This window comes from Callospermophilus lateralis, chromosome 11, assembly GCF_048772815.1.
Source record: "Callospermophilus lateralis isolate mCalLat2 chromosome 11, mCalLat2.hap1, whole genome shotgun sequence".
NCBI lineage: Eukaryota > Metazoa > Chordata > Mammalia > Rodentia > Sciuridae > Callospermophilus > Callospermophilus lateralis.
The window spans coordinates 42,289,131-42,313,585 of NC_135315.1; the positions used below are offsets into that span (position 1 = coordinate 42,289,131).

Below are 24,455 nucleotides of genomic sequence, written 5' to 3' on the forward strand. Positions count from 1 at the left end.
CCAGCTCCTGGGCCTCTCCCTGGGGCTCTCTGACTCTGTCCCATGCTAAATTCCTGGGTCCTTGGACCTCTGCTTATCTCCAGAATATACCTGCCCACTCCCCTTACGCCATTACACAGTGGCAGAAGGAGTAGCCTGCCAAGGGGCTTGGATGAAGGACTAATAGGAAAGGGGGTATTTGTAATAGGCCACAAACATCAGGAGAGGGTCCCCCCTCACTTCAGGGTATAGGGCTACAAGGGAGCAGTCGGGTGTCCTGCTTTGGTGTGGAGTATGTGTGCCCATTGAAGCCCACCCTGAGCTTGGGTAGAGTCCCTGTACCCTTTGGGTCCCTTAGAATTATTGCCTCCACCATTTCAGGGTAGTGGGCTGAATTGTCCATTTCTGAGGCTTTAGCGAAGGGCCAGAGACTGCCCTAAGGGGCTAATGTTGGCACTCCAGGACTACCCAAGGTCACCATTGAGAGTGGTTTTCACTCCCGGTGATGGCCCTGTGAGTAGCAGCCTGGTGTGGTTTTCACCACTGTTGAGTTAGTCCAGGGCTGGATGGTGGCCATGGGAAAAGAGGTGCTCCTGTTCTGCCTTCCAGGCAGGAGGGCCAGAGTGTGGGGAATGTTTGAGAGAACACTGGCTATTGATGATGACAGGTGTCCCTTGAGTCAGGTGCCCCTTGACTTGGGCCTAAGGAAGGGCCCTAAGTGAGCAGTGGTGCCAAGAAAATAGGCCATCGTAGGCATTGCACAACTTCTTGAGGGATGGATGGCATCTCTTCCCAGGTGGTATGTACAGGAGCCGGAGCGACAGCAGGATGTCAGGAGCCATGATGCTGGGCTGCGTAAACCTGCCTGAGCTGCTCCCACCTAGATGGAGACTTCATATTCTCTCGTCTCCTGCAAAGGAAAGAGACTGCTGGGAGTTGGAAACTTGTATAAGGCTTGCTAGGCCATAATCCACCTTTCCAAGGAAAAGAGAAAGAGAGAGGGCTTAGCAGGACCCTCAGGGGTATCTATCCAAGGGAGCAGAGAACTGAATTCTGGAGAGGGTGTCAAGGCTAGCGTGGGTACTTACTCCAGTCTCATAGGTTGGATTGTCAAATGCTGACTCCACGGTGATGCGGTTATAGGGGCGAGGACGTGTTCGGGGAAGCTGCAGGGGACTTTTTCCCTGGAGCCTGTAGGGCAGAGAAGCCTGTAAGGCAGGAGTGCAGTGCAGGAGTGAGTCAGGTATGCAGAGCAAGAAGGGAAGGCACGCTCACCTGGAAAAGTAGAGGTACACACCTCCCACCAACAGCACCATTGCCACCAGCGGCAAGAAGATGGCAGCAGCGATATGGGCAGCATCCAGGGTGCTAGGGGCAGCAGGTGCTTTGGCAACTGAAAACAGAGGGGTGGGTTTGGACAGAGGTCCCTGTCACCAGGAGCCCACTTCTAATCTCTGCCCAAAGGCAGCCAGATAGCAGTTCCCTTTAACTCTCTAGGAGTAGGGAAAGAGTTTTTCACCCTGTTAGGCCCAGACCTCTCTTTCTTTGCCTTCTACCTGTGGGGAACCCGTGGCCTGGGAGCTGCTGTGACAACCAGGTGCAGGGAGACCACTTCCCTGGCCCTCAAGGGTGAGGACTCACCATCCAGGCTACGGCCGCTGTAGAACCCATCCAGAGAGGCTGGAACAAGAGGGGAGGGCCAAGGGCAGTGGGTGAGCCCAGTGGGCCAAACCACTAATGCAAGGAGCAGAGGTAGTGGGCTGATCACAGGAAGGATTTGTCCAAGGAGAGCCCACTCCAGGTCAGAAGGATTTGGCAGAGACTGGGGAGGCCAAGGGTAATGTGAAGGGGGACACAGGAAGGTGGTTCTGGTTCTCAGCATTGGACATCTTTGCCAGAGTAGCCCTGTGGGCTAGGCAAGGTTTTGAGGGAGGGCAGGGCACTCACCAGCCCTACAGATGGGTGGGGGGTCACTCCAATGCGAGGGATGCCCAGGCACACACTTGATGCTGGCCTGGCCCTTTAGCACATAGCCAGGGGCACATGAGAAGTGGACAGTGGCTCCTGCTGGGTGTAGCCGCTTCTCAGGACTGCGGGCACCATTCTCAGGGGCGCTGAGCCCATGGCACGGCTTGAGCTGTTCCACTGCAGAGCAGGCAGAGGCCAGTGAGAATGCCAAGCCTCTAGGCCAAGGGCAGCCTCTTTTATTTCCAACCAGAGACTCCCCTCCTACCCATCTGACACTTACAGAGACACTTGGGGGCCCGATCACTCCACTTGGGGCTGCCAGCCTGGCGGTCATGACAGGTGAGGATGGCACTTCCCGTCAGCACAAAACCCTGGTCACAGATATACTGCACGGTCGCCCCCACAGGAAACTTAGGGCTGGATATGAGGCGTCTGCTATGTTCCACATCCCCAGGGTCATGGCAGGAAGTCACTATGAATGGGAGGTGATGGAGAGAGGACTCAACGAAGGCCAATCTGCCATGGCTTTGTTCCAGCCAGCTAATATCTTCGTATTACATGACTCCACCTCCTACTTCAATGTCTCTACCATTTTTCTGGTGTGTTTCCTTCCATTCATTAGGGTCAACAAATACTGATTGGCCATAACCAGGAATGAAATAACTTGGAGTACTTGGCTGATGACCCTATGAAAAGGTATCATCATTTCATAGATGAGGAAACTGAGGCTGAGAGGTATAAGAACTTCAAGAATACCAGCTAAGACAGCGGGGACAACACACTAGATTCTCTCTCATAAACCCAGGAGAGGGGCTTGCAGGTTGGATTGGGCAGGGGATCAAGGGGGAACAGGGACACTTACCTCTCTGGCATGAAGGCAGGTCCTCACTCCAGCTTAGATCCCATTGGCACATGAGGACACTGGATCCCACCACCTGGTAGCCAGGGTAGCACTGGTAAGTGACCACAGTGCCATGCACCAGCTCAGGCTGTGATGGACTCTTCCAGCCATTGGGGATCTCAGGCAGCTCTGGACATGTGTCATTGCGGGGAACCTCTGGGGGCACAGAGGCAGCAAGATGCAATCCTTTAGCCAACACCAAAGCAACTGGGCCAGACCCTTAACCCAAGGGCACTCTAGCTTCTTCCACTTTGTCCTGGGCCTAGACTGGCCAGGGCAGGCTCAGATTCATTCCTCCCCGCTCAGGGGTCCCTCCTTGCCTGTCCCTGACATTGTTCTGTCTTCTGAATATCAGGGAAATCATCTAAACTTCAGCCTTATTTCCCAAAGCACCTTGGCCAGTTCCTCTGGCCAGAGAGAAGAGGCTAGATAGTGTAAGGAAAATAAATTGTCATTTCTATTAAAGACAGCTAGAAAGGTAAATAGAGTCCAACACTTTTCCTTAGGTTTTTTGTTTGTTTGTTTGTTTGTTTTTTGTGTGTGTTGTTGTTGTTGTTGTTTTGGTATCAGGGATTGAACCAAGGGGCGCTTAACCACTGAGCCCACATCCCCAGCCCTTTTTTATATTTTATTTATAGAGTCTTGCTAAGTTGCTGAGGCTGGCTTTGAACTCACAATTCTCTTGCCTCAGCCTTCCAAGCTGCTGGGATTATAGGCATGTGCCACCATTCCCAGCAGCTTTTTTTCTTTGTTAAGGAAAGTTCCTCCTGCTGCCTCTCCAAATCCTTCATGCTGCAACAAAAGGGCTCTTTTTCTCCTGGAGCTCTTCCAGCTTTCCCTTTTCAAAAAGAGCACTCAGGCTCCTGATTACCCTGTCCTCTTTGATCTGTCATGATTTGGTGTCTGCATTTGGAGTGAGCCAGGGACAAGCTCACCAAAGAAATGGATGACAAATCCCTGCTGATAGCCCAGCACTGAAGTCCCTGGGTCCGATTGGAACTGGATGGTGACATCAGCCATAGAGGTAAAGAGCTTGAAGTGGCCACGGGGCCCCGAGTACTGGCCCAGGACTCGAGCTGTTAGATCATCCCCATCATAGAAAGTAAGTACATCACCAGGGCCTATGCGCAGCCTGTGGAGGAGGATGGAGGACAAACAGGTCAGGAAAGGCCCTTGAGACCCCAGGATGGACCAGATAAGAGATGTCCCCAGACCTCAGGAGTTAGTTGACTTGGCCTGACCCGGTAGGCACTTACACTCGGATGTCCAGCATGATGCGTTTATCTTCTTCTACGTGCACACCCCAGATGCAGTCCTGCCCACGGCCATAGGGCTCTGGCCAGTTGGGGGAGAGCACCACGCCTGCTGAATCTGTGATTTCCCCACTGCACACAGCTGGAAGGCAAGGGAGGCCCGAGAGGCATGTCCCCTCTGTTTTCTCCCCAGTACCATGTCCTGGGGCTGCCACCTGCCCACAGAAGCACTCACCCATTGCTGGGAGCCCCTCCCTCCTCCTCAGAGGAACATATGAATTACACATGTCACAGGGACCCTGTGGCCCCAGAATCTGTGGCTGTCTCCTTGATACCCACCCTACTCACTGCCCTTGCAGGCCCCTCCTCTAGTGCCTACTGACCTCGGCAGGCCGGCTCTGTCTCATTCCACTGGGGGTCGTGGGGGTCAATGCACTCAATGATGATGGAGCCCTGTTCCAGGGTGTAGCCAGGGTCACAACTGAACTCCACGGTGGTACCCACAGGGTAGGAGGGTGCGCTGCTGCTGAAGTTTCCATATTTGACAAAAGGCTCATAGCAGTGGCCCTGCTGGAAGGCTGTGAAGCACAGAGCCAGTCCAGCTCAGCCTCAAACAGGGTAAACATGGGGCAGACATCTTCTACTGCCCTCCCCTTTTCATTCCTAAATGCAAAGGTATGTCCTGGGCTTGGAGCAGGGAGCAGTGGGGGGACAGGAACAGCCCAGAGCATCCATCTCTATTATACTCAGGAGGCCATCTTGATCACCATTGTATTTCCATTGCCTAATTTTGTGCTTAATGCATAGAAGTTGCTGGATAGATTTTTTTAAAAGTGGATTAATGAATACATGCATATATGGATCTCTTCTCAAGTATTAGGACCAATTTTGCTTCTGAAACTCTGGAGAATTAATTCTCTTGGACCAGAGGGCCTGAATCTAGACAAGAGTCTTCTGGAATCCTGGGCCCCGGGGGAGGGGTGGGGGGTGGCCGACTTGGAAGGATGTGATAGAATGGAGGCAGAGGGGGAAGGTATGGGAGGAAAGCCCTAGTCCCCACCCTGTGAGGCCCCAGCAGGCTCACCCTCATAGCGCAGGGCCATGCCTGCAGCTGCCCCGCTGCTGTCAGTACTGAGCTCCACAAAGAAGTGTCTGCCAGAGCTGAGCAGGCCCTCAATGGGCAGGTATTCCACCTCGTAGGAATCATACACAGGCGGGGCCTCCACATTGTCCCCATTGCGAATGATGAGCCTAGGCCAGGAGAGTGGCAGCTATGTGGCTGGTCACTGACCCAGACAGGGTGTGGCCCCAGGCTTTGGCATCCCTCCAAAAGGGTACTACCCGGTCAGGCACTCCCACCCACTAGGACAGCCCCTCACCTGTCGTCATCCTCTGCTAGGGAGACCTTCTCAAAGTGCAGGTGCAGCCGCTGGCTCTCAGGAGCCTCAAGCAGCCAGTGGCAAGTGAGGTTGTTGCTGTAGTTTCCCGGGAAGCCCGGAGAGACAATGCGGCCGATGGTGGCATTGCGGATCACTCCACCGCAGGCAGCTTTGAGACAGGGATGGACTTGGGCTGGGTCTCTGAGTGTATCCTTAGCAGCCTCACAAGCCTTCCTCCCCATCCCAGCTCTGTCCCTTCTGCATGGGGCATAGGGACCTTTGTCTCTCTGCCAACTCCGCTCCTAGTGGTCCACATTTTAACCCTATGACCCTGCAGTTCCAGGCAGCCTGGACTTCAGAATCCTACCTCCTAAACTTTCACATCTCTGAGACTTTTCATATACATTTTTTAGTGGGGGTGAACCCAGAGGTGCTTTACCACTGAGCCACATCCCCAGCCCTCTTTAATTTTGTTTGTTTGTTTGTTTTTACTTTGAGACAGCATTTTGCTAAGTTGCTGGGGGCCTCACTAAATTGCTGAGGCTGGCTTTGAACTTGCAATCCTCCTGCCTCAGCCTTCTGAGCTGCTGGGATTGCAGGTGTGTGCCACCACATCCAGCCATATGCAACTGTCCTGATTGTCAGTAGATCTGTCTCTGCCTAGCTTTAAGCCACAGCCTGGGATAATGTTCCCTCTCTGTTTTTTGAAATGGTGTCTCTCTAAGATGACAGGCTGGCCTCAAACTTTTGATCCTCCTGTCTCAGCCTCCTGTTGCTGGGATTATGGACATGTGTCACCATGCCCAGTTCCCTCCCTCTCTGTTGACTCTTCTAGGAGGCCTTCCCTGGCTTCCCCAAATCCCAAAATAGATTTTATTAAAGCCCTTAGTCTAGGTATTGACCTTCCTGGATACATCTGCTACCTCTGACTCATGCTTCTTTTCTAAAAACCAGTTATCTGGCTTGCCTGGTACGTATGTGGCTCTGGGTTTGATCCCCAGTGCTGCAAAAATGAATGAAAAAAAAATAAATAAATAAGTGAATAAACCAATAAATAAAATAAAGCCATTTATTTGTTTAGACCTGTCCCTTCAGTAGGACCCCCTGGCGCAGGTACCAGGTCATCTCAGGCCAGGGGCAGAGTGGGTGTTCAGGACTAGGTGAGTAGAATGAGTGAATGAATGTAAAAAAGAGGAGCAGGACTAGACTAAGGAGGACAAATGCCTGATTTGTCTGCCAGCCACCCCAAAACCTGTGCCTTGGCAACACTGCTGGCCGGAGGTGGCCTCCAATACTTTCTGAAATAGCTCTTTAGTCATCACTAGTGTCATTCCTGGGCTGATAACTTAGGGCCTCTACAGACTGACCCCTTGGCCTGGTACTGTCCTCTCTTCCCAAGGAAAGGCTGAGTAGGTCACCTGAGCCCAGCTGGAAGGGTCCCTGTGCTACTTGGCCACAAACTCCTGGCAGTTAAGTGGGGCCAACAAAGGGGCCTAAAGCAGGAGGAGCTGGCTGGTTCTGGGCTTTCCTTTCCTGGTCACTACTCTGGACCCTCCCGCTCTCAGCGACCAGGGTATCATGACCAGTACCCAGTACTGTTGCCTGCAAATGCTCCATTTAGCAGAATATTGTAACCTAATACATTTTTTTAAGGGGACTGGGATGATCTCTTCTCTATTTCTTGGCAGAGAAGGTGGAACTACCTTTCAGCTGGGTCTCAGCATGGACTCACCCTTCAAATCCAATCACATCCTATACTTTGCTTAAAAATCACTCAGTGGTTCCCTGTTGCCCTCAGGATAGAGTTCAAGTTCAAAACAGCATTCAATACTTTCATGGATCCAACTCCGCTGGCTCAGTTTCAGTTTCTCCTTCCTATATACCCTCTTCTTTAGGCACACCTCACCATGTCCTCACTGTGGTATGCTGTTGCAGGTCTCCACACCTTTGTCGCTGTTCCAGAATCCGTGCCACTTTTCCAAGCTAACATTTCTGGAAGCCTTCCACACTCCCTCCTCAGGAAGTTTCGCTGCCTCTTCTCTCCTTTCAGAATCACCCCCCGCCCCCGCCACCCTGTCTGGGTTCCTGACACACACTTATTAGCCCTGTCACAGCCTATCTGCCCCCGCCCCTGCCCCTGCCATACTGAACTGCCCACCAGTCTTCCCAGAAGACTAGGGAGACCTTTAAGGGCAGAGGACATACCTATCTTATTCATCTTTGATTGTGGCTGGCACCAGCAAGAGTTTATAGAATGGAATAAGGTTCAAAAGCTCAAGTCCTTCCCTCCCCAAAAGAAAAAAGCCAAAGTTGCCTGTCATACTGAGGACAAAACATGCGCCCTATCTTCCTTCCCCACCCACCACGAGCCCCCTTAGGTTGGCTGCCAGCCAGGACCAGAACCTGGGGTCCGCTTTTACTTTCCTCCCATTCCCTCATCAGGGTCTCTGGAACTTCTTCCTTCCTGTGTATTCCCAAAGCCATGGTTGAAGTTCAATCCCTCTTGCCTGGCTGGCCTCCCAGACTTCAACTGAGACTGCCACCAGACTGGCTCACCTGAGAATAGTTCTGAGCTCCTCCTACTTCCTCTCAAAAACCTCAACAGCTCCCCACCTCATAGCTTGGCCAGCCAGTCAAGGCCCTCCCTCTGCCCTCTCTACCTGGCTGTCTTCTGTGCCCTTATACACCCTCTCCTTCCTGTCCCTATGTCATTGCCCACATTGTTACCTCCATGGAAATGTCAACCCTTCAGTGCCACCACCCCTAGGAAGCCTCCTTAATACTCGACTAAGAGTGATTGCTTCCTCTCCTCCCAGGTTACTTTATGTCTCTTTCTGGTACCTTTTACTTCCGGCTCTGGAATTTAGTGACCTATGTGCCTTCTTCCCCCTTTCCAGGAACTATGATCTCTTTGAGGTCAGAATCCCTATTTAATTCAACTCTGTATACCTGTGGTGCCTCCATACAGTAGGTGCTCAATAAATGCAGGTTAGATGAATACCGCTAAAGTGACTGACCATTTTCTGATTTCCTTATGGAGAGTAAATGAAAGTACCAGACAGCAATAGAGAGCGTGGCTGAGCCCCAGCCTTGCTCCCCTACTCAGCCTCCTCCCCAGTGACCACTTACCGATGCAGACAGGTTCCTGGGAATCCCAAAAGGGCTGGGTGGCATTAAGACAGGTAAGGAGCCTGGCACCTTTTAGCTGGTAGCCAGTGGCACAGTGGAAGCGGGCACTGCCTCCTGGGTGGAGGCTGGTGACAGTCACATCTCCATAAGCTGGACGTCGGGGAAAGTGGCAGCTCAGGAGATAGGCTGTAGAGAAAGAACAGGTGATATTGTGTGTTGTGGGGGAGACTGAGCCATTATGGGAGGGTGTGTGAAAGCCTGTGCCAGTCTGCCTCAATCTTCCTCAAGGTGTCATTTGGACCAGAGGAAGCATCACAGTTTCTGAAAAGCTCCTGATCCCTTTTCTAGAAGATATCAATGATATTTTCAGCAGCCTGGACTGATTAGTAGAACAATCACAGAGCTTGAGGTTAGGAGGCTTGGGTTCTGGTCCAAGGTTTGTGACACTTTGGGCAATTTACTTAATCTTTTTGTGTTGTTTCCTCATTTGTTAAAATGGGGTTCAAAATGCTGGTCCAAGCTGGGCACTGTAATCCCAGCGGCTCAGGAGGCTGAGGCAGGAGGATTGTGAGTTCAAAGCGAGCCTCAGCAAAAGCAAGGTGCTAAGCAACTCAGTGAGACCCTGTCTCCAAATAAAATACAAATTTTTTTTTTAAAAAGGGCTAGGGGTTTGGCTCAGTGGCTGAGTGCCCCTGAATCCAATTCCTGGTACCACTCCCTCCATGCTGGCCCACCTATAGGATTATTGTGAGATTAAATGAGATAGTATTTTATTCCATTTGGTTTCCCTGTCATCCAGCTGATAACACATCTATTTTTTTTCCCTACTGGGTTTTGAACCACTGAGTGCTTTACCACTGAGCCACATCCTCAGCCCCTTTTATTTTGAGACAGGTTTTCGATAAGTTGCTTAGGGCTTCATTAAGTTGCTAAGGCTGGCTTTGAACTCCTCGTAGTCTTCATGCCTCAGCCTCCAGCGTCACTGGGATTAGAGGTGTGCACCACTGTATCCAACTTGGCAATACATCTTTAAGAAGTGTTTATGACTGGGCACAGTTAGCACATGCCTGCACTCCCAGCAACTTGTGAGGCTGAGGCAGGAGAATTGCAAGTTCAAAGGTAGCTTGGGCAGTTTAGGGAGACCTTACCTCAAAGTGAAAAATAACAAGGGCTGGGAATGCAACTCGGTGGCAAAATGTCCCTGGGTTCAACCCCCAGTACTGAAAAAAGTAAGTTTTTATGGAATGATATGTAGACGCAAAAGAACTTGAAATAGTAAACCACCTATAAGACCTAAAGTTTTGATATCTTTTTCCCTGTAGGAGACAAAATAAATTGCAGCAGGAAAAATTAAAGTCAGCAGCAAAAGATTCCCCAGTATTCATTGAGAAATGTTAAATAGCTTGGTGGCAATGGTGCTGGACTTCTTTTAAAGACAGGATGGAGGCTAAGGTGTGGAGGCGGAGCAGCCTTCATAGAAGTTGATGGTGGGACTAGTTGCCTTGGTAAACCTGGGAACTTTGGGAATTGTCATACCAAGCATGACCACACGATGGCAGAAAATCCTACAAAACAACTTGGCAAATCCCAGCCCTGGGGACAAACTTGGTGCCGCAGCTAAAAATGGAGATCCTGACTTGGGGGTGAGAAGTGCAGTAGAAGGCCTGAAGGGTTCAAGGAGAGGGGCTGAGAGAAAGCTTGGGCTATGCCTCTATGTGTCTTTGCATGAATAGAAAATGGGGCTACCTTCCTGGGCAGACCAGAGCCCTAAAACCTGAGTCTTGTGCTGTTCTGTGACTTTCACTTGTCCTGTTCTTGGTTGCTTTGTCTGTGAAAGCAGGAGGATGGGTCATACTCTTTCCTCTTTCACAGAGAATAGCCATTAAGAGGCTAGTTATGATTGGCAGGTAGTACAGGGCAATGTTTAGGAGGTGGGCTCCAGAGTCAGAAAGTCTGGGTTTGAATATGAGCTCCCCTACTTGCTGTGTCATCTGAGGCAAGTTACCTTCCTTCTCTGTACCTCAGTTTCTGGGTTTCTCCACCCATTTTGAGTATTGCATTCAATGCTGTGGAGGTTAACTCAGAGGAATGTGTGCAATGCCTGGCTTAGAATGATCACCTAACACCTCAGCCTGCTGTTAGTTTGTAATTCTGAGTAATAATAGCACCTCACATTTGAAGCATTTGCCAGTTTCTGAAGTGCTCTCACACCCTTTTATTATTTGTTTGTTTTCGTGGTGCTGGGGATTGAACCCAGGGCCTTGTGCATACAAGGGAAGCACTCTACTGACTAAGCTCTAGCCCCCAGCCCTCTACACACCCTTTTTACTTAATACAATTTGCTTGGGAAGGAGGTAGGCAGGGTAGGGGTTATTAACCCATGTTTTGATAAGGAAAACAGAGGTTCAGAGAGACAGGCTCAGAGGGCCTGTGTGCCATCATCCCACTGCAGGTAAGTGCTAGAGTAGGGACTTGACCTGGCTCTGGAGCCCATTGGTTTTCCATACTCCCCTACTCCTACTTCCCCAGTTAAAGCAGAAATCTAGGTTCAGATAAACCTGAGGATAACAGACAAGGCTGCCCTGGGTTTAGGGTGGCTGGTCCCAATGCCCTGAGGAGAGATCCCAGACCATAATGGGATGGGGATTGTGAAAGAATTTGGGACACTATACAAAGAGAGGAGAGGATGGGGCACCACCCCCAGGAGGTCTAGATCCTGAGCCAGATTTTAGGCTCAGCACTTGCACTTGAAACTTCCCCTTGAGTTCAAGCACAGCTTGGGAACAGAGGTCCCCTCATTTCACAGATGAGGAAACGGGGCCAGGATGAGGCAAGGGCAACAGGCTGGGGGAGAGAATGAAGCCCCCAAGCCTTTATAATGGTTAAAATGCCTCTTCCCAGGATGAGCTTCCTCCTATTGCCATGGCAACCGTTGGGCGATGCTGCACCACCGCAATCTGTTGAGTTATTTTCTCATTGGCATCTGTTTTTGGAGCCAAGTTCAGTGCCAGGAATGCTCAGGATGGAGGAGGGGTTTGCTGTCAGGACCCACTGCCTTCCTACCCTGCCAGAGACTGTGAGAGCACGGTGAGTTGGAACTTGGTCCTGCCAATGTAGCCCTTGTGGGGACCTATCTTTGTGACCTCCCACATCGGCTTGGACAGCTCCCACACTGGCATGGGTACCAGGCCTCTCCCTCCCCTCCTGGCACCCTCTTTCTCCAGCCCACGAGATGCGTGTGTGAGTACACGCTCCTCCTGTTCCCATCTCTGGGATCAGGGCTAATTACAGCCTATAATTAGGGGAATTACACTCATTAAGGAAAGAGCTGATCATTGACAAAAACTGGGCCGAGGAGGGAGGGCTTCCGGGAGCCCAGAAAGAGCAGGACCGGGCCAGTTCTCCCAGCCCTTCCTTGGGGTCTGCTCCCATTGCCATTCAGCCACTTTCCTCTGGCCTGACAGAGAGGGGGTTCTGGAGTTTGGTGCAAAGGAATTTGCGGCAAGAGAAAAGGTTACCATGGCGTGAAATTATGCCGGCTGCCTGGGAGGATTGATGAGCCATTAGGGAGACTGGTGGGCCGCCTAGATGCTCACCCTGGCCTGGCCTGGGGCCGGCCCCTTGCCTCTGCCAAATCCCCGCCCACCGACAGACTCCCTGCTGCCACACCAGACTGCTCCCCCAGTTTGAGTGGAGAAGCCAGAATAGGGCAAATACTCCTAAGGTGGGGTACAGGACATGCCTAGCTCTGGAGTGCCTGCCCACCTGCTGGTCCCCCCCCCCATCTCCCGCAGGGCTGCAGAAGTGCCCACAACAATGCAAGACAATCTCGGGATTGTTCACACCAATTATTTCCCAATTAGTGCTCTCCAGTCTGAACTGGTTAACTGGTGCAAAGAATCAAGCTGCTGTTTGGGCCCAGGGAGTGGGATGGGCAGGAAGGATACCACTGGGGGAGCAGCAGAGTCCCAAGTCCCCTTTTCCTCCCCTTCCTATCCTGCAAGCTGTGCAATACTAGTTTCCTTAGTGGAGCACTTGATTTGCACTGTTTTTTTTTTTTTTTGTACTCCTTTTTTTTGGGTGGGGGGCACGGGGGATCAGGGATAGAACTCAGGGCACTCAACCACTGAGCCACCACCTCAGCCCTATTTTGTATTTTACTTAGAGACAAGGACTCACTGAGTTGCTTAGCGCCTCACTTTTGCTGAGGCTGGCTTTGAACTTGCAATCCTCCTGCCTCAGCCTCCAGAGCTGCTGGGATTAAAGGTGTGTGCCACTGTGCCCAGCCCATTTTGTGTACTCCTAACTGTGACTTTGTGAGGTAGATGTTTTTGGTCTCTTTTTACAGTAGGAAAAGGAGGGTCAGAGAGGTGAAATGACCTCTGAGGTAAACAGTTAGTGAGAAGGAGATTCAAATGCAGATTTGCCCATCTCCTGAGCCTAGGAGATCCCCTCTAGTCATGCCACCTCCCTCCTTCCCAAAGTGTTATGAGCTGACTGGAGTAAAGGCAGGTCCCAGGTAGACAAGGAAGGCCTCCAGATAGTCATTTTCAAACCCCTTTGACCTTGACCCCCCTTTGGAGAGAGGCTTCTATTGTTATTGCCTGTGTAAATGACTGCCTCTTCCTGAGATTCTGAAAAATCTTGAGGGCAAGGGCCTGGGATGGTACATATTGATATTTCCAAAGTCCAGCACAAGCCTGGCAAAGAGAAGGTGGCTTCAAATTGTACTGAATGTAGCAGATGACAGTGGCTATACCTGGGGGCTACCTGCTCCTGAGTCCCATGAGCCATACTTACATTTGTATAGAGCTTCACTAGGCACCTGTGCAGTAGGTTATTAGCCCCTCCCTTTGTCCCCTCTCAGCTGTAACAGCACCAGACATCCCCAGAGGTCAGCCAGCCTGGGCTGGTTCCTCTCTTAGCTTCCCAGGTCTTACCTTGGTAGTAGAAATGGAAGGTGCCAGGCCCAACAGGTGGTGGGAGGCTCTGGAACCTCAGGGCTGCTTGGTGGGTGGGACTGCGGATGACTTGGCCCCGTAGGAGGAAAGACTGATTGGCCAGGGGCAATGGATCAGGGCCCCCCAGGCCCTCCACGGTTACTGTCTCCCCCTCCCGGAGGCTGATATTCTGAACCTATGGGTGGATTGGAGAGAGCAAAGCAAAGTCAGACTTCTCCCAGCTGCCTGAGCCCTGCTGCCCTCAGCCTCCTGCAGGCCCCCCAGCTGATCCTCAGTGCCCCTTGGGCATCAGAGTTCCAGGCCCTGAGCTCGGCACTTTGAAGCAGGAGGAGCTCATCCTACCTTCTCAGTAACTGCACGATGGGACCTGAAATCAGAAGTATTAACTAAATTACCCAATGTCACATGGAGAGTATAAGCAGACCTGGGACTTGTCTGTCTCCAAAGCTTTGCAAGTACACCAATTAATGAGGAGGAGATTCAAATGCTTCCTGTCCCCACCCCCATCTGGAAAGCAGGGATGGGGTAGGTGTGTCAGGCTAGATGGCATCTGAGAGTCCAGCCAACAATGTGAGGTCCTAAGCTTCCCCTGGACATTCCTGTGGGATGCCTCAGAGTCTCCTTACACCCAGTCTGCCTCATACTGAACCACCCTCTTCCCCCAACCAATAGCTCCCCGGGCTCCCATCTCAGGGAATGATCTTGCTAAACTACCTGGGTACCCAAGTCAGAAACTGGCATTTTGCCTCTTCCCTCAGACCCCACATCCAATCAGTCATTCAGTCTGTCAAGTAGACCTCAAATCACCCAGATCAGAGCAGCAGCCACTGGCCTGCCTCCCTGCCTGGAGGGCTTAACCCCCTCCTCCTTCTACATCAATGTTTTCTGAACTGCAGCCAGACAGGTCCCAGGCTTGTCACTCATCCTGATGCTTCCCTGTTTAAACCTTCCAGTGTTTTCCCTTTGAGTCCACGAAGACCGTGGTACTGGTTTGAACTCCTAGATTGGTCCGCCAGGCCCTGCCCAACATGGCCCCTGCTGGCTGCTCAGCTTGGCCTTTTCCAACCCTCTCCATGTGTCAGTGTGTGTCTCCACGTTGTTTCTCTTTTCTAGGTCTTTTGCTCTGATCCTTTCTGCTGGTTGTCACATGTTCCTCTGCCAGCACCCTGATCTTCAGGCCTTCAATCCCTGGAACATCCTTCTGGGTGCCATCTCTCCATCCAAACAAGGATGGGACAACCACAGACACTGCCCAGAAGGGAAGAGACATCATAGCTTGATCAAAGGAGCACTGGATTGGGAATCTAGAAATCCCAGAGGTCTCGGATCTCATCCTAACCATGGACAAGTATGCCACCTATTTGAGCTTCAGTCCCCTTGCTTTACAGTGATCTTGTGTAGATCTTTGCTACTCTGAAATGTGGTCACTGGACCAGAAGCAAAAGAGATTCCACATTTCTTGCAACCTGGGAGCTTGCAAGAAATGTGGAATCTCGGATCCCATTTCAGATCTGTAGAATCATACTCTGCCTTTTAACAAGAGCAACTCAAAAGCACTGATCTTCTTAGTCTAAGAAACCTAACATGTTGTTCTGAGGCAGGGCCTTCGAGGTTTAACACCTGGGTTGGTCAAGTGGCCTCTGGTGAGTCATCGGATCCTTCCCAACCTCATCTTCCAAATGTTCCAGCTGGTCCCTCCTGGCTCTCTGCTGCTCTCTTGGCTCTAAGCGCATCCTGCTCTTTGTTTCTTACCTGAGGATGGCCTTCTAACCAGGTCCCACCCCTCATCTCCCAGGCTGCCTGAGATCATGTCTCTCTCCTTTCCCAAACCCTGCTGGTGATTTCAGGTTGCCCAGAGGACAAGGTCCAAACTTCCCAGCTCACAGTTGGCTCCAGTGACTTCGCCAGCCTTGTGTCCCTGCACTGTAGCCCCTGGCTTCCTACCCCCTCTGCCTCTCTGGGAATTTGCTCAGGGAGCACCTTCCCTTCTTCCCCTCCTCATGAACCTGGTCATCCTTTCAGATCTCAGGACCTGCTGGGCAGGACAGTGAGGAGGCAGGAGGATCACAAGTTCAAGGCCAGCTTTGGCAGTTAACGAAACCCTAAGCAATGTAGCAAGACCCTGTCTCAGAACAAAAAAAGTAAAATGGGCTGGGGATGTAGCTCAGTGGAAAAGCATCTCTGGGTTCAATCGCCAGTGCCAACAAAACAAACGAAAAACAAAATTAGGGTCTCCACCCTTCAGGCCTGGCCAGTCAGTCCCTGTACTTCAGACTCTCCCACTGGGTCCTCTGACTTCTCTCCAGTTAGATCCTGGGGTGGCATCTGGGGTCACAACGCCCTCTTCACTGGCCACTTCTCAATACAGAGAAGGCAAATGGGTGGGCCAGGGAGGCACGTTCCCCACCAGAGCTCTGGGAGCTGAGCAGCAGAGGATGCCGAGCCCAGCCAGGTCCAAGGAGATGGGTGTTTCCCGGCCCTGAGCCCCTCAAAAGGTGAGTATTGAGACTAGATGTGCCCTGAGGACCCTAGAAGGGGCAGATGGGCAGGCAGAGGTCCCCACCCAGGCCTGGAAGGAAAGGCCAGGAGGATCTTGGCAACTGAAGAGAAGGCCCAAGGCAGGGTGCTAAGGGCAGAAGTGCCTCCTCTCAGTGGGGAGCTCCTGGCCCAGGCACATTTGGGTGGAGGCTGCTGGACCATCTGTTGGGGACTTTCCTCAGGGAATCCCTGCAGCAGGCGGAGGCTGGATGAGGTCCCTTCAAACTTGGAGATTCTGTGATTCTCGAGTTGGGAAAACAAGACTCACACACGTGGAATCTGTAATTATCGAGAGACGCCAGGCAGCATATAATTCTGCCTTAAGTGGCACTGAGTGCATGCAGCAGGAATCCTCCAGGGGAGAGCGGAGGGCTTGGAGGCTCGGGGAACGCACATGTGGCAGGTGGGTTTCAGAGTGCCTTGAAGAACGGGGAGCTGGGAGGAGGAGGAAGGGAAGACGTTCACTACAGGGAAATTATGACATGAGCAAAAGCAGAGAAGTACAAATTAAATTTGTGTTTTCTTCCTAATTCCTCTTATGCTTTTAGCTTGACCTCTAACTTCCTGCTCCTGATCTCTCTGATTTGCTGGGTACAGAGAATGATAGCAGCAGTAACAATTTAAAAAACATTACCATTCATAGAGCACCTACAATGTGTCTATTTGTGGTAAAATCCCCACAAATAGACAAGTCTCAGAGAGGCTAAGAAACTTGCAAAAGGTCACACAGCTGTTAAGAAGCAGTCTTTCCTGGCTGGAGGCAAAGGCAGTTTTTTTCCCCATCCCAGCCTCATGAGGCTATCACCTGCAGAAATAGACTTCTAGACATCTTCATTCCCAGGCTCCAGGCCCCTAGGTTTAGCAGGGAGGTGGATCTTAGCCTAGCCTGGTCTGGTCTGGTTTTCTCATGATGTTGGAATTTGAGTTCCCTGTAAATCTAGGAAAATTGAGAGCTGAGACCTCTGGCCCCCTCTGATCTGGGGGAGGCATGGTCCCCTCCAGGTAGCCTGGATCCCAGGCTAGCTTGATGATAAGGATTGGAATGAGGGTGTGGAATGGAGTACCTCCCATCCAGAAGGCTCCCTGTTCTCAGTCAGAGGTTCCCTGTGCAGCTCTAGTCCCCTGGGTTTCAAGTACCCAGTTATGCACCCACTGCAGTGGCTGAAATGTAATTTGTCACTTGTTTGTGGGCCAGGCTGACAGGGGCCAGACAGGGCTGGGTGTTGAACAAGGAGAGAGATGAAGTCTTGATGCAATTTGCAGGCATCTGAAGAGCCTGGGAGACAGATTGAAATGTCAGCTCTGCTCAGGAGGGCTGTCTTCCCATTGCCCTATCCAGTGACAGGAGGGGGCCTGGGGGATTAGGGTCCAGGAGGGGAAGACAGGAGAGCTGAGGGCAATTTCCACAGGACCCTGGGCTATACAACATGGCTCTATTTCCAGCAGATCAGGGGGTCAGTTCAAGGAGAAAATATGGCCATTTTGTGGGGGCTGACCCCTTGTCCTGGTTGGGAGGCATAGAGGAATCGGATTGCTTTCTGCCACCTCCCAGGTTATAAGCCGTGTCTGTACTGTCTGTCTTTTTTTTTTTTTTTTGGTACCAGGGATTGAACCCAGGGTCACTTTGCCACTGAGCCACATCCCCAGCCCTATTTTGTATTTTACTTAGAGACAGGGTCTCACTGAATTGTTTAGCACGTCACTAAGTTGCTGAGGCTGGCTTTGAATTCGTGATCCTCCTGCCTCAGCCTCCTAAGCTGCTGGGATAACAGGTATGTGCCACCGTGCCCAGCTGTGCCGTCCATCTTATAGAAGCTACTAGTCAGGCCTCCAGCATGTGTCTAAATGGTGTGACACACAGAGGAAAGGATGCCCTGGGTTTACACATATTCGCACTAATACAAGGCTGCACAGGCAGAGGAGCTCAAGGATGCCTCCGTGTACCACTCTCACCGCGACACCTGAGGGCCATCCTCACATGCTGGTCACAGCTCCTCTGGACTCTCGGTTGCCATACTCCCTCCATGAGTACACTCTGGCAGAGAACCAGGAAGAAGGGCCACAGACCTTAGGTGCCACCACATAGTTGAGTTTCTAAAGGAGTTTCCTGAACCCTAAGAAGGAGCTACACTCAGAGGGACTGGTTGGACGGGGCCTCAGGCAGTATCCTGTTTAATTTCCCTTTACAGAGAGGGAAACTGAGGCTCAGAGAAGATAAGCAGCTTCTCTCAGTCACTGGGAGGCTGGCTGCAGAGCCAGGACCAGAACCCCAGTGCTACATGGTGTCCTCTGTGCCCTTCTGAACTGGCACTCAACCCTAATACCTTGTGGGATAATATCAGGGGTGGATAGAGGGAACTAAATCCACTGAAACAAACCTTCTAGCGTACATTCCCACCTCCCCCATGGGCCTTCCTGGAGCCAGGAAATAGGAAGCTGCCCAGAAATCCCTCCCCTCTGTTCCTGGTGCTCACATCAGGCCTGGTCTTGACCCAGTTTAGAAGGGTGGGTGTTCTGGCCATCAAACTGACAGCTGGACTGGTCTGGGATTACTGTGTGCCAACGGGGCCACCTGGGCATGAGGGCAAGGACTGTGGGCAGCTGTGCCCAGACTCCAGATGGTACAGGGAGCAGCCAAGCCAAGATGGAATCTGGCAGAGGCAAGGCTCATGGAATGCCAAAATGCAGTGAGAAGCAGGCACTTGGCCCAGAAAGGCCTGGAGTCTTCAGGGGGAGACTGGCTGCCTGGGGAGAGGATGGTACACAGTGGACCATGGGGCTCTAGCTTACCCATCCTGAAAGGTCTTCTCTGGACCCTGGTGGAAACAAGTCAAAAGTAGTCCCCACTCCCCAAGTCTGAGGAGCAGCAGGAAGCATTCTAGGTCTCTTAGGTTCAGCCGGGGAGCCCTGTGTTTCCTGTCAGCCACAGAGATTCAGACTCAGAGTTTACACTCCCCCAATGCCCTGCCCATCCCAGGCTCTCCTGAGCCCCTGATCAAACCCTTGGGGGAGGTGGGCACAGCTGCTCCCTGCTCTCTGGAACCCTCTTAGGGAATGTTAGGTCCACCCATCCAACCCCAGTCTGGCTCAATTGTCAGCCTAGGCAGGAGGGCGCTGCTCTTTAGGCAGGAATATAATCCTGATCTTTACCCTCATGATCTGCTACTATGCAACAAAGTCACCTTTCCAAACCAACGGGGGCAGCCTCCAAAGGCCAGACTTGCCACACTTGCTTTTTCCCATTCCAGGTTTAGCAGCTGGCTTCTTCTCTGGCAGGTACCCTCACCTACAGCCTGACTCCCAGGCTGGGAAGCAACCTGTCCTGTTATTCCCTCAGCCCTTATGATCTCCATCTCCATCTCCACCAGCACTGAGCATCCTGTGGTCATATTACTTATGAGTTCTTTTTTTTTTTTCCAGTACCAGGGATTGAACTCAGGGGCCCTCGACCACATCCCCAGCCCTATTTTATTTGGAAACAGAGTCTCACCGAGTTGCTTGGTGCCTCGTTTTTGCTGAAGCTGGCTTTGAACTCACGATTCTCCTGCCTTAGTCTCCCAAGCCACTGATGCTACTTATGATTACTAGCTGCCTCAGCCACTGTGCCTGGCTGCTACTTATGATTTCTGAGTCCCCCATCCAGGAAGGTCTGTGTCCCCTGTGCCCAGGACAGGGCCTCATATATAGTAAGTGCTCAATTTAGGTTTATGACACAAATGCATTCATTAAAAAACATTAGTTAGCTGGGTGTGACGGTGCACACTTGTAATCCCAGAGAGACTTGGGAGGCCGAGACAAGAGGATCATGTTTGAGGCTAGCCTCAACAATTTAGCAAGATCCTAAGCAACTTAATGAGATTCAAAATAAAAATGGGCTGGGGAAATAGCTCAGTGGTAAAATACCCCATTACTGGCCCCCCCCAAAAACAAAACATTAGTTAATAATTAACTGAGTGATCTTAGGCAATTCCCTTGCCTTGCCCAGGCCTCGGTTTTTCCAAACTATCTAGTGGATCTTGGTCTGCAATGTCAGTAATTCTTCAGGTCCCAAAGGGCCTGCATGGTGTGACCAGGAGGTCTAGGCAGGGTGGAAGTTGCTAGAACTGGCCCTGGAAAAAGAACCTTAAATCCTGCTTCAACTCAGCCTGTTCTGTCATTTTGTTCCTCCTAAATCAGGTGCTGACCCAGCTCTGGCCACCCCATGCCCCTCATGGCCTCAGACTCTATCTCAGGCCACTGGAGAAGACGGAGTTCCCAAGGATTCTGTGCTGATGGTGCTGAGGTGGAGGGTGGGGCCAGCGTGTGCCACGTTCCCTGACGGCAGTCCAGGGCTGTGGCAGGTCTTCTCAAGGTTGCCTGGTAACGGCTTTTGCATTCGGATGAAAAAAAATGTAGCAGCACCAGACAAGAGACCCAGGGTTGTGTGAGGGGGTAGGCGTCAGGGTGGATCTTGGGCCTAGGCCAGGGCAGGGACAGACAGAGCCAGCATCAATCCCATCTTGTCCCATTATCTGATACCCATCCTGCTGAGAGTGGGGGTACCATTCAGGCCCAGTGGGTTTCACAGGGGATGGTCGACTTGGGGGGTAGGGGGAGCCGGCCCAGGCCTGCAGGGGGGTGCCCAGCCTGGCATCTGTCCCCGCCCATTCCCTTCTCCACACCTGCAGCTGGCGCCTTCCACCCTGTGAGCCACAGCCGGTGCCACCTCTCATTAGGTGATGATTTTACATTAATTACCTTAATTAAGCGGCGCTGAGTGCTAATGGCTTGAGAGGGGGGTGGCTGTTCCTAATTGCCCTTCCAGTCAGCCCAGAGTGAGGGGCCCAGGGTTTGGCAGAGCAGGAACAAATAGTTGCGGGAAGAAGGGGTGGAACCCAGGAGGGGGAGGAGAGGGTCCTCCCTCTTAGGGCCTGGCTCAGAGACCTGGACCTAAGTTCCCCGGAAGGGAGAACTGGAGGTTCTGCTCCAGGACCAGCATGGCTGGCTTCAGGCCCAGATCCAGGCGCATGCGGGACTTGGGATGGGTGGGAAACAGGCTGGGAGCAGCCTGCTTCTAGCTCCGTCCTGCCCCACCAGATTCCTGTGGTGCCCTTCTTGTGACTTCTCAGTCCCCTGCCTGATTCCCTCACTTGGACAAAGTGCTCTCCTCTACCTACCTCAGCCTCCAACACCCAGGCCAGACGTCACCTCCTTCCTTCCTTCCTTCCTTCCTCCATTCCATCCTGGGCACTGTACTGTAAAGCACCCCCAACAAGCTCACAGTCCAGCTGGGGAGGGGGATGGCTGTGCACAGACCCATAGAAGGCAGAACAACAAGAGCTGGGATTATCCCCCATCCTAGCTTTGAAGATCTGGAGAGAAGATCCAGAAAAAGTGATGGAGGGGGTGTTAGGACTCTTCTAGGCAGAAGAACCAGCTTGTGTAATTGGGGCTTGAGGGATTGGGAAGGTTAGGCCCTGTCAGTCAGCAGCAAGCTCTTTGGTGTGTGAAGGGGGCATAGCCAACAAGAGAAGCAGTAGCAAGAGATGGGCCCAGGGGACTGGCCCTGATTCAGAGGCCCCTGGGGAGAGGCAGGGGGTGGGGGTGCAGAACTGATTTCATTGGAGAAAAATGACTGTGGTATAAGTGGGGGGGTAGTAGGGAGGAGAAATGGGCAGGTGACCAGGAAGGTGGTCACTGCATCACTGGGTAGGATGATGGGAGCTGGACCATATGACGGTTGTGGAGATGAAGGGAGAGAAGCAGGCAAATGTGAGTTGGGGGGTGTCATGACAGAACCTGGGACGAGTTCATGGGACTAGAAGACGGCAAGGGAAGGGCCAAGGTGACCCTATGTTCGTTGCACAGTTCCAAGGGTGCCCTCCACATTGCACTATCTGGCTCCAGGTTTCTGACTTGGACAGAGTGGGGTGATGAGCCCGTTTGGGGAAACAAAAAGACAGACTTGGGCTTATAGAGTTTGAGGAATCTGTGGGACATCTGTGAGGACCTTTGGGCTCAGGACTGGGGTTGAAGAGAGTCTTCATCCCAGCCAAATATGATGGTGCATCTCTGTCACCCCAGTGACTTAGGAGGCTGAGGCAGGAGTGTGGCAGCTTCAAGGCCAACCTCAGCAGCTTAGCAGGACCCTGTCTCAAAAGGGCTGGCAATGTAGCTAACCGGTAGAGCATCCCTGGGTTCACTCCCCATTACCACACAAAATAAATAAATATATTAATTAATTAATTAATTAGTTAAAAAAAAATAAGAGTCTTAATCCTGAGGGAGGGATGAGGATGACCAGGAGGCTGGGGGCAAGTCTGGCTCTCCTGCCAGCTGTCACCTCTCTAATGGTGTGACCACATCAGTCTTTTCCACCTCTTTCCCACCTGGAGGTAGAAGATCCCAGTAGCCAGCACAGGGCCTGGCCCAGAGGAGCTTCTCAAGGAAGACTTGATGAAGGAATGAATGAATGAATAAATAGGTAAATGAGGCTTCATGGTTCTCAGGTCCAGCCAAGCCCCTCTGCATTTTCTCCACTCACCACATAGATTCAGACGCAGAGTTCATGCTCATCCAATCCCCTTCCCATCCAAGGCTACAGCCCCTGAGCAAATCCTTGGGGGAAGAGGATGGGCACCCTGCCCTTCCAACAGCCCTCCCAGTGCACTGCTGGGTGAGAGCAGTATCCCTCTCCACTCCCTGGCGCATAGAACAGAATCCAACCATTTTTTACACCCATCTTCCAGCTCTGGTTGTAGGTACTCCTCACACCATTGATGCCCCTAGACATTTCCACTTCCTGCATAGCAGGTGCCTTTATGGGGAAAGGTTAACATATCAGCCCCAACTTTGCCCTTATCAGATCCAGGTCACTTACCTTGATCTCCACACCATAGCCAGGGTAGACAGAGATATAGTAGAAACAGTCCAGGCCAACATCAGAGGGTGAGCTGGGGGCTACAGGGGAGTCCAGAGAGCCCTCTGGGCCAGAGAAATTCCAGCTACAAGGGCCTGAAGGACAGGAGAAGAAGGGAGACTAAGCCCAGCTCTGGTGAAGTGGATCCAGCTAAGGCTGAACTCTAGATATGTACATGTGTGTATGTGCCATGGAGCCCACCTTCAGGGATGTCTATTCCCCTATTGAAAGAATGGGCCTGCCAAAGGGGCTGGGGTTGTGGCTCAACGGTAGAGCACTTGCCTAGCATGTGTGGGGCACTGGGTTCGATTCTCAGCACCATATATAAATAAAGAAAATAAAGGTTCACTGAGAACTAAAATAAATAAATAAATAAATAAATAAAGGAACTGCCAAGTGGCTACTATGTACAATCTTATCTCAGTTTTCACCATGGCTCAGAGAGGTGGGTTTTCTTATTGCCATTTTATAATTGAGGCTCAGAGAGATTAAATAAAACTCCCAGGGGCATGTTGTAGTTGGTGGAATCAGGTTTTGAACCTGGGTCTATCTGGTTCCAATCTACATGCCTTCTGCAGGCTGGACCTTGGTGCCAAAGGCCAGGGCAGGCTGGCACAGCGTCAGAGCCAGGCATTTAGGGGCCCCCTCAGCTCCCCCCATTCCCATTTCCAGATCTGCAAGCTAGCAGGTAGCTGACCTGGTGGCTGGACAGTGGTGATGGTGGTGGTAATGATGGTGCTGGTGGTGGTGGTCTCCTCATCATCCCCTGAAGCTGTGGAAGTGGTGACGGTTCCCTCCATCCCAAGCCCCATGGTCTGGGACATGATGTCTGAAGCCCATGGCCTGCCCATGTCTCCAGGACCCTCTTGAGTTGGAGTCCATGCTCTGGTGGGGGGTGTAGTACTGGGCCTCTCCCCTGGGCGTAGGGTGGGCGCTGCCATGCTGGGCCCTGGAGGTAGAAGAGCTGTGATCCGAAGCACTGGGGCCTCTGACTCCAGGTTCCAAGGTCCCTCTCTGGATTGGGGCTGTGTGGGTGCTGCAACCATGGCCGGGGTGGGGCTGGTAAAGACTGGGCGGCTGTCCTGATTGGCCAGGCGGGGCAGGGGGCTTGGAGTGAAGGGTGTAGGTGGGTCAGGCTGAAAAGGCAGCGCTGGCCTCAGCTCCTCCTCGCCAGTCTCCAGCCCCTCTTGCAGGAATTCCTCCATCAATGGGTGGTGGTTGAGCAGCTTCAGAGTGGGGGCCGTGGTGACAAAGTGGACACTTCGTTCTGGCTGCTCAGGTGTAGGGACCGCTGTCAGCTCCCCATCCATCTCCTTGATGCCTGTGGCTTGCCCTTCCCCCATGGTTGGGGCCTCGGAGGAGAGTCCTGAAATAATAATGGATGATCAGAGGTTCTCCTGCTACGCCACAGCGAGCAGCATCCTGCCCAACCCAGGCTGTAGGAGATCC

At 52.1% G+C, this 24,455-nt stretch overlaps 1 protein-coding gene across 3 annotated transcripts; it reads right to left on the minus strand.

Annotated features, from left to right (window-relative positions):
* Positions 1 to 859: 859 nt before the first annotated feature.
* On the minus strand, positions 860 to 24,364 carry Sez6 (seizure related 6 homolog). Of its 3 annotated transcripts, none has more exons than XM_076870565.1 (16): positions 23,704 to 24,364; positions 22,968 to 23,101; positions 13,550 to 13,745; positions 8,610 to 8,795; positions 5,481 to 5,649; positions 5,186 to 5,352; positions 4,485 to 4,679; positions 4,105 to 4,243; positions 3,784 to 3,980; positions 2,810 to 3,004; positions 2,228 to 2,419; positions 1,927 to 2,124; positions 1,621 to 1,659; positions 1,255 to 1,372; positions 1,068 to 1,170; positions 860 to 889 (listed from the first exon to the last, which is right to left on the minus strand). In XM_076870565.1, the coding sequence occupies exons 1-16, from the start codon at positions 24,347 to 24,349 to the stop codon at positions 860 to 862; spliced, it is 2,904 nt and encodes a 967-aa protein (XP_076726680.1). In that variant the 5' UTR covers positions 24,350 to 24,364. The 3 variants fall into 3 exon arrangements, with proteins under 3 accessions (XP_076726680.1, XP_076726681.1, XP_076726679.1); XM_076870564.1 differs by having other exon boundaries at positions 873 to 905; XM_076870566.1 differs by lacking the exon at positions 1,621 to 1,659.
* Positions 24,365 to 24,455: the final 91 nt, after the last annotated feature.